This window comes from Echinops telfairi, unplaced genomic scaffold (assembly GCF_000313985.2).
Source record: "Echinops telfairi isolate 266 unplaced genomic scaffold, ASM31398v2 ScPeMD7_2186;HRSCAF=2738, whole genome shotgun sequence".
NCBI lineage: Eukaryota > Metazoa > Chordata > Mammalia > Afrosoricida > Tenrecidae > Echinops > Echinops telfairi.
Genome location: NW_022106084.1, coordinates 8199452 through 8208302, shown reverse-complemented (window position 1 = coordinate 8208302; position 8851 = coordinate 8199452). Strand labels below are relative to the sequence as shown.

The window sequence follows — 8851 nt, the reverse complement described above, 5'->3', positions numbered from 1 at the left end:
TTTGTCTCCCCTTGGGGCCCACTTGAAATGTTTGCTAGTTTTTATTATTTCCTACTTCCTTTTAGATGGAAGAATTTCTGAGTTTGATTTTGTTATTGTTATTTCCTTTATATCAAATCCAGGCTAAGTAAATCTACAGAGAGAGTCAATCATGTCTTGTGGTCTGGCAGCAGAGGCTGTGGAGGGCGCGTGCGCGATGAGTAGCTCATAATAATGAGTGTCGGAATGAAGAAATGTTCTGAAAGGGATCGCGATGATGACGGCACAGCGCTTTTTAATATATTTAAACCATGTTAGGTTTTCTGGGGTGGTTGACCTCTGTTCTTGCTTCTCAGCGCCGAAAGAATTCGCGCAGCAGAAGCACTTTTGTAAATCCCAGTGATTGCGGAGGGAAAGGGAAGTTCCGGGTATTGCAGTCTCCTATGGCACTCGCTATCTCTGGACCCCGTGCCCAGGCCTTGCGGGGACCGCCCGACTCAACATGCCACTTGGGGGGGGGGGGGGCGTGAAAACCCACATGAAAAGAACCCTAGAACAGGAGCAGGGGCCCACCGCAGGAAATCCCATGGGAGAAACCCCACCCCCCCCAGACCTGCAGGCGAGCACCTGGACAACAGAGAGTGGCTTGCCCCTGTCCGCTATTTATCCCCTTCTGTCCCCATTATCTATCCCAAGGGCGTGGCGAGGGGGGCTGGCCGACCTTATTGGCTGAGCATAGGCCAATCACCTGCGTGATGTAACTTCGCTGGTGCCTAGTGTGGGTGTGCCCAAGTTGGCTTTCGCCCGGACCTGGGTGGCCTGGGTCTGCGCATGCCCAGTTTGGATTCCCCTTAGGTGTCTAACGTGTGGGCCCGGTTTCTTTCCAAGCCCGCTGTTGTGGCCGGGCCAGCTGGTGTTCACTTAGGGCAGGCATTTGGTGGAGACAACCCCTCTATCCCTAATCGAGCGACCTGCGAATTGGATTGTATGTCGAGTGAACTGTGTCAATAAAACTGTTGGGGGACTTGGGGTGGGGGTGGAGAACCAGGAAAGCTGGGAAGTGTTGGTCTTCTTGCTGGTGGCAGTCCTTCTTTACCGAGCGGGTTGTCTTCTGCTGCACAGCCTTATTCGGTCACACATGCTAACAGGTAAAAGGCTCCGGTTCGACAAGGTGGACGGTGGGAATAAAGCATAGGTTCGCATATTCGTCCTTCGCAAACATGAAATGCCGAGGTAAAATTCGTCTTTTTTTAGGCTGCGTCGCCCAATCTGAGTTGTAGAATCTGAATTTTGTTTCTCTGCTTATTTCGTCTGCAGCCTGGAGTAATTAAACAGTTAATGACCGCCGCCGAGCAGCACCCGTGGCTGTGGCTCATTTATGGTGTGTTTGCAGTACTGCCACTGATATTGATCACTTTGTTTTGTTGGCCAAGAAAAGCAAAGGTAATGAGGACAGTTTTCCTTCCATTCCACCCCCCCCAGCCCCCCACCCCACCCCTACCTTAGTATTTAAAGGGGGGGGTGTCTTAGGAATTGAGCCGGTGATTCTTAAAATAAGCTACTCAACAACCTCAAATTAAACAATTCCATCAAAACGTGGGCCAAGGACATAAACAGACACTTCACCAAAGAAGAGATTCTGGCAGCTCCCAAGTGACATCATGATAAATGGAGACCAGATGGACGTTCTCAAGGGCCTCGTGTTCCTTGAATCCACAATCAACACCCATGGAAGCAGTCATCAGAAAATCGCATTACATATTTCACTGTGCAAATCTGCTGCAAAAGATCTCTCTAAAGGGTTAAAAAGTAAAGATGTCACTTTGAAGACTGAAGTGCCCTGACCCAACTCCTGGTATTTCCAGTTGTCTCGTGGGTATGTGAAAACTGACCACTGAGAAAACAATTGATATCGTAGAATTAAGTTGTTGGCAAAGCACATTGGACCTACAGAAGAATGGGTGCCATTGAATTATATTAGGAGAAATGTTGAATATGTTCTGGACTGAAAGAACAAACAAATCTGTCTTGGAAGAAGCACCATCAAAATGTTCCTTAGAAGCGAGGAGGATAAGACTTCATCTCAATTACTTAGGACATGAGGTCAGGGGGGAACCATCCCTTGGAGAGCGCCGTCACACTTGGTACAAGAGAGGACCGGTGAAAAAGGTGGTGATACCCAGCAAGATGGATTGGCACAAGGGCCACATGGAAGCCGTTGCTAAGGACGGTGCAGGCTTGAGCTAGTTCTGCTGTTCATAAGGTCCCTCTGAGTCGGAATTGCATTGACAGCACCTGCCAACAGCAATAAGTCCATAGAGGGGTGCTCAAAATGCATATCAAAATTATAGTGATATGCCATCAGCCACCAGCAAAAATGGCACAGATTTTAAAAAACAAATTGTAGTGATGTGGGGTGGGGTGGAGGGAATTAGAACTCAATGCACTGCTGTGGGGCTGTAAAATGTAAATGGCAAATAGGCTGGTGTTTCCATCTTACTCTTAGTTATATATTCTAGGAAAACAAGGGCAGGGATATGAAGAGGCATATGCACACCCATGCTCATTGCGCCCATAAATGATTATTCAAAAAGGGGTGAAACCACCAAAGTGTCCATCAGTAGATAAATGGATACACAAACTTTAGTGCAAACACAGAATGGAATACTGCACAGTCATAAAGAATAACAATGGGTAGACTAGAGAAACAAATCCATGGATACACACATATGTGTATAAGAGATTTATATATAAGAGCAATTGAACATTGAGAAAACGTACCAGCCCAGTCAAGTCCATAAGTCCGATATTAACCCATATTTCCAATATCAATCTATAAAGTCCTCTTCAGACTCACGAAACACATGCAATGACGCCGAATGCAGAAGATCACAGGCCAGTGGGTAGAAAGTCTTTGGATCCAGTGGCGCTGTAAGCATCTCAGTGCTGGCAGGGGTCTCTCTGTGGCTTCTCCTGCTTCCGAGGTCTGGTTGCATCCATGTGGCTTGTCTTCTGCAGTGTCTCCCAGGGAGTAGCTGAGAGAGGTGTCTTCCGCCTCCGAGGAGGAAGTCCCAGATATCCCAGAATTCTCAGGAGAAGGCCATGCCCATAGAAGTCTCACTGGCTATCTGCAGATTGACAGCCTAGACTCCACCTTTACACTCTTCATCCTTAAATTGACACCAGATTAGGTGACCATCACAATGAGTCTGTGAAACATAGTATGGAAGAATCTAGAGCATCGTATGCTTAGTGAAATCCCCAAAGAAGACACATTGTATAGTAACACTTTTTGAAAAAGTCAAGAGTAAGTTTGTACACAGAAAGCATCATTCTTTGATTCCTACCAAGGATGGGCGTAGGGAGGCCAAGACAGTGAGTACAGCGGTGATGTCCAGGTGCATCTGACCCATCACGGCCTTACGGACAGCAGAAAGGAGCGTTGCCTCATCCTGTGGCCTCCTCACAGTCATCAGCGTTGGATCTGTTGTCTGCAGTCATTGTGTCAATGCATCGCATCCAGGGCTGCATTCTTTTGCATGGACCTTCTCTCAAGCCTGATACTTTCTTCGGCCCCGTCCCTCCTGATAACGTCCAAAATGTGAGCAACCAAGTCTTGCCATCCCTGCTTTGAAGGAGCACTCAGGTTGTATTTTTCCCCAGGACAGATTGTTTGTTCTGGTCATCTGTAGTATTTTGGATATTATTTTATACGTTCCACTAGAGCTCAGCTACCTGCGTTGAATATTTTCAGTATAAATCACCATGATGCCAAGTGAATGGGAAGCTCCCATGGTGTAAGGGTTTCGCTCTGAGCTTCGTTAAATGCAAAGTCAGCAGTTGGGAACCACTGGCCACTCCTTGGGAGAAAGACAAAGCTTTCTACTCCCATAAAGACTTACAGAAGAAACCCAACTGGGTGTCTTAGATGGCCACTCGCAAGCTTGTCAGACCCACATATGACTCGTCCACCGAGAATGCAGATTATTACCTTTAGGAAACATATTATGCCAACTGGCATAGATGTCCCTGTGTGACTTGAATGCTTGGATTTCAAGCCTTGTTGGCTCAGCTCCATGAGGAGTTTGGATATATTGAAGCATTTCCCATGATGGTGTCCCCTGTGTGATCTGCTGTGTGCATATACCTGCAGCACAAATACCTGTATACAAATACCCACAACTTTAGCAATCGATGTACACGTGTTCCCATACACACTCCCGCATTCATATGGTGCACACATCTATCTTTGTGGCCACTCACTCAACTGGATTTATTACTGCTGCACAGCCAAACATATCAGAGCAGTTACTGAGCTTTCCTTTATTCGGGTGTACCTCGCAGTGCCTGCCTCTACCTTGGTCAGGTCGTGGTGACTTCCCTGTGTGGTGGGAGTCACCTTTCCTTTTACCAGAGTTCACCAGGGACATGCTAGAAAGTCCGGGATAGAGTGAGAGAAAATATGAGCCAAGCCCAAATGCACTTTAAAAAAATCAATTTACTGGACCGATAAAGACTGGAGGAACCCCAGAGAGACTGTCCTTCTCAAACACCCTTTCAATCTGAAGTAGAAGCCACTCAAGGGACCTAGAAAATCATGCCACCCCGGCAAACAGTGTGTGTCAAGACCAGATGGGCAGCATTTCCTCAAAAGCCAGGTTGAGGGGGCCAGGGGGCAGGGCTGCTTCTGGGGTGGAAGCAGTGAAGTCAGGGGGGAGGGGGAGGTGCTGTCACAGGTCCGGGCTCCAGCCAGGGCCACCAGCAGTGAGTGTAGATAGTGTTGGCGGGAAGCTGGTCTGCTGGGAACACGTGTGTGTGTGTGTGTGTGTGTGTGTGTGTGTGTGTGTGTGTGTGTGTGTTTAAAGTCATACATGTTCTGCAGGGGTGTACTGATCGTTCATGAGTTTTACATGTTGTCAGTTAAGTTATGATGTGGAACAAAACCCGTTTTTAAAATAGTGCTTTGTTTTTAGTAAAAATAGCTTATGTTAAACCACCACAGAAAAAAAGTGAAGATGTGGCGTTTAGAAAGGCCGACATTTGTGAGCTGCAAACTAAAGGCGCGCTAGAGCAAGAAGTGAAGGGAGACAAGGCAGCCCTGGAGAAGCCAGTGGACTTGGGGGAAGAGAAAAAGCAAAGTGATGGTGAAATTCTGGAAAAGGGTAAGGTGATGGGGCAGGGTGGTGGTGGTGATGGCAGGGGCAGGGTGGTGGTGGTAGCGGCCATTTCTAGCAGAACCCTGGCCACAGCCCATGAAAACTGCCCGTTTTCTAGTGAATACTGCCCTTGTGCATGCCGAAAGCATGCCACCGACTGCAACATCAAGCAGGCATGACGGCGGCCAAGATGAGTAGCCCTCCAGAGTGGGGGATGTGCCCTGGGTGGTCACCCTCATGGGAGTGGCTTTCTAAAAAAAGCCTCCTAATAAACTGGAGATTCAAATTGAGGCATGCCCGGGTGACTTTTTCAGTGGGCTTTGTCTGTGAGTTGGAATAGGTTCCTATGGCTCGGATGTCGTGTAAGGAAAGTAGCCCCGTGGTGCAGTCATTAGAGTACCGAGCTGCTCACCAGAATGGTGGGTTGTACCCACCAGCTGCTCCACGGGGGGAAGATGTGGCTACCTGATTCTTTAAAGACTTACTGCTTTGGCAAGTGTATGGAGCAGTTTGACTTTACCCTATAAACTCATTGAGATTGGTAATCAACCCATGACTTTGGGGTTCTTTCTTGTGCTCGGTCAAGAAAACGAGAGAAGCCTCTCTCTCTCTCTCTCTCTCATGATTACAAACGTTGCATATGCTGCAACTGAAGGTGCTTGTGAGAAAGACTTCGTTGTAAACTGGGGTGGGTGGCAGTGAGCTGGCCTGGGTTTTGTCGCAATGGAATGGGTGGGAGGGGACTGGTTCGATGGTTTCAAAATGAAGGCAGCTCTACCTAATATGAAAGAGTAAACCGAACACCCAAGTCAGTCATTCGTAACCCATGGGTTGCCTTTATTCGTCATCTACTTCAGCCGAGCAGTTATGAACCTACAGGAGTGATGACCCGGCCTCCAGCGTCACAGCAACACGCAAACCACCATGGTGCAAGTGTCCGATGAGCGTGGTGCTTTAACTCGCACACAGGGCCCACTTACCATCGTAGTATCATTGGTAATCTTAGTAACAAACATGGAGACTTGGCTAAATGGACTCCAAAGAGAAGCCAGTGCCTGGAACCAGAGCACGAGGTGTCATCAGTAGATCTGAGAGTCACATAGCATATTGGAGAGGAAAAGGGCCTCAGAGATTTGGGGACGCACGACCAAGGCTTGACCACGGGAGGGGGATAAAGGCTTTGGTCTGCATAGCAACTGGGCTACGTGAGTCTTTACTCCCAGCCTTGACTTCACATCGGATGATTTAATTCTAAAAATGTAGCAATACTATAGAATTTATAACTCCTTTGACATTTTCCCCATTAAAGGTCTTCTTATTAAATAATAGGACTTAAGCAAATCCATTTATTGTACTTAATAATTCTTAGTAACAAATTTCAAAATGCATTGAGTTTCTTATGTTAATGCAATCTCTATTACAGAAGAGGAAGGTGAACCCGAGGAAAAGAGTGAGGAAGAAATTGAGATCATAGAAGGGCAGGAAGAAGGCAATAAATCAAATAAGTCTGGGTCAGAGGATGAGGTAAGCAATCAACTCTTCAACAGAAAATAATCCTTTAAAATATATCCATAAAGAAGAAAAGGAAATACCATGTGTTAACGCAAGGCTACGTGAAACCGAGCACAGTTTACAAAATCTAAAGTGAGACTTGTCCGTAAAATTCGGAGAATTAGATGCAAGTCAAATAGTGTGGCTACTAGTGTCCCAGTTCATATATGCACAGGTTTGTTTCAGGTAAAACATGTTTAAATACCTCTCTGAGATCGGTGAATGGGTGTAGATACATCTTCTCAGTAATACACTTGTCTCAGTCTTGATGAGGGGACTTCAAACAAGATTCAGACAAAACTGTGGCCCGTACGTAGTCAGTTGGAGCACATATATTTAAAGCAGAGGGGTCATCCAAGAAGGTTATAGCAACTGTATTTCAGGCCTCATAAGGGGCAAACTAGGAGCCCTGGTTGGCATGGGATTACACATTGGGCTGCGATCCACAAGGTCAGCAGTTCAAAACCACCAGCCACTCCCTGGAGAAAGATGAGGCTTTCCCATGAACTGTTAAGCCGTCTCAGAATCCGACAGGTCAATTCTGTTCTGTCGTATAGGGTTGCTCTGAATCGGCATGGACTCAGTGGCACTGTCTGTTTTCAGGGGCAAACTTGATAGCTGTTGCTCAAAGTCACAGGGTGATCATGGGGGCTTCTTATAAAGAACGTTTAAGAAAATTATAGACTGCATTGGTGAGGAAAAGGCCAGGAAAATTGTACTGAAAGACTTCACCCCCCCATCAGGACGATACCCCTGTGTTCATTCTCTGAGGGTGACAAAGGACTGGTCTCTGGAGGGTTCTGTTAGGAGCCATTATACCATCCACCCCACAGCGCTGATCTCCCACCTTCAGACTGCTGTTTGTTCCCCAAACGCAAAAGAATGTTTGAAAGGAGCATCATTAGAATCCCTCGGTGATGAGAAAACAACCGCTCTGAGGCGATGTATGCTGAGGAAGCACACAAATCTCGGGGAAAGATTCAAGAGGTAGAGCTAACCCTTCAGAGGCTTGTAGGCCAACAGGGATAAGTAGAGGACAGTAGCCTCCCCTGTTGATGTTTTTGTTTAAAAACAGTTTCAATGATTTGGGGGTTGACTGTAGTTGCCTCGTCTCTGCTGGTCATTCAGCGTACTGAACTGCCTGTCTCTCCTTCATGAAGGAGGCGGAGGAGAGCCCGGGCTCTGGAGACGGGCCCGTCAAGTCAGTCCGCAGGAGACGAGTACGGAAGGACTGAATCCGACTCAAGTATTGTGAACTCACGGGAGCGAGCGCGGCATTGGAAATCAGTGTGCCACCGCTGAACTTGAACCAGTCTTCCCCTCCTGTTCCTAATAGCTAACCTTATTATTCTTTCAGTGGTTTATTTTAGTCTTTCTTTTCAGGGGAGGAAAAACAAACCCCACTTACCTCGGATGTGACTCGGTCTTGGAATTTAGAATAAAAGAAAAATGGCAGGTTAGAGACCAGAATTTACGAGACGACGGTCATTAGAAGTTACATGGTTTTAGTAGTTTGTAGTTTGGGTTCCTCGCTGTTCTTGGAAAAATCCGTTGTTGGGGTTTCCATGTAAACGGCCAGACCGCAGCGTAACGGGTAGTCCTATACTGAAAACGGGGAGGACTCTGTTGTACAGAGCTAAATGTAATAAAGTTTCTATATGGTTGTTTGATTCTATCCACCATTTGCCAGTGCTGTATGTCGTCGGCATTGATCCAGGCCGTGTCAAATTAGGGCTGTGGTTAGTGGTTCCCTTAAAACAAATGATCGATTCCTTTGGAGACAAGTCAACCGGACACGACTGTCTATGTGTCCCTCATGAAAACACCGCTTAACAGTGCAGTGTCGTTTATCAACATCTAATGGTGGTCAGTCAGCCATCCCCCCGCCCCCCCCACGCCAAGTGCACTGCTCTTGAAAATAAAATTTAAGTTTTTTTAATCTTAAAGTTATCCTGCTTTAGTAGATCAGTTATTCTCGAGAAGACTTACATTGTTTTATTTGATTGTGAGAAAGAGCAGTTGCCATCGAGTGGACCCCACTGAATGGTGCTCCCGGGTGGGCCAGATTGGAACTGGCCTCCCAGGGCTCTCAGTGGCTGGATTCCCAGCAGCAGACCCCTGAGCCGACTTCTGAGTCTCCTCTTGGTGTACTGACACGTCCAACC

At 47.0% G+C, this 8851-nt stretch overlaps 1 protein-coding gene across 1 annotated transcript in view; it reads left to right on the top strand.

The window, feature by feature from the left end:
* The window catches only part of CLGN (calmegin), a 37060-nt gene extending 28699 nt beyond the window's left edge, over positions 1-8361 (top strand). Inside the window, exons 11-14 of the mRNA XM_045293558.1 lie at positions 1297-1422; positions 4982-5141; positions 6559-6659; positions 7847-8361. Of these exons, the coding sequence (XP_045149493.1) occupies positions 1297-1422; positions 4982-5141; positions 6559-6659; positions 7847-7921 (462 nt within the window). The 3' untranslated portion in view covers positions 7922-8361. The remainder of the gene's footprint in view (positions 1-1296; positions 1423-4981; positions 5142-6558; positions 6660-7846) is intronic.
* The last annotated feature ends 490 nt before the right edge of the window (positions 8362-8851 follow it).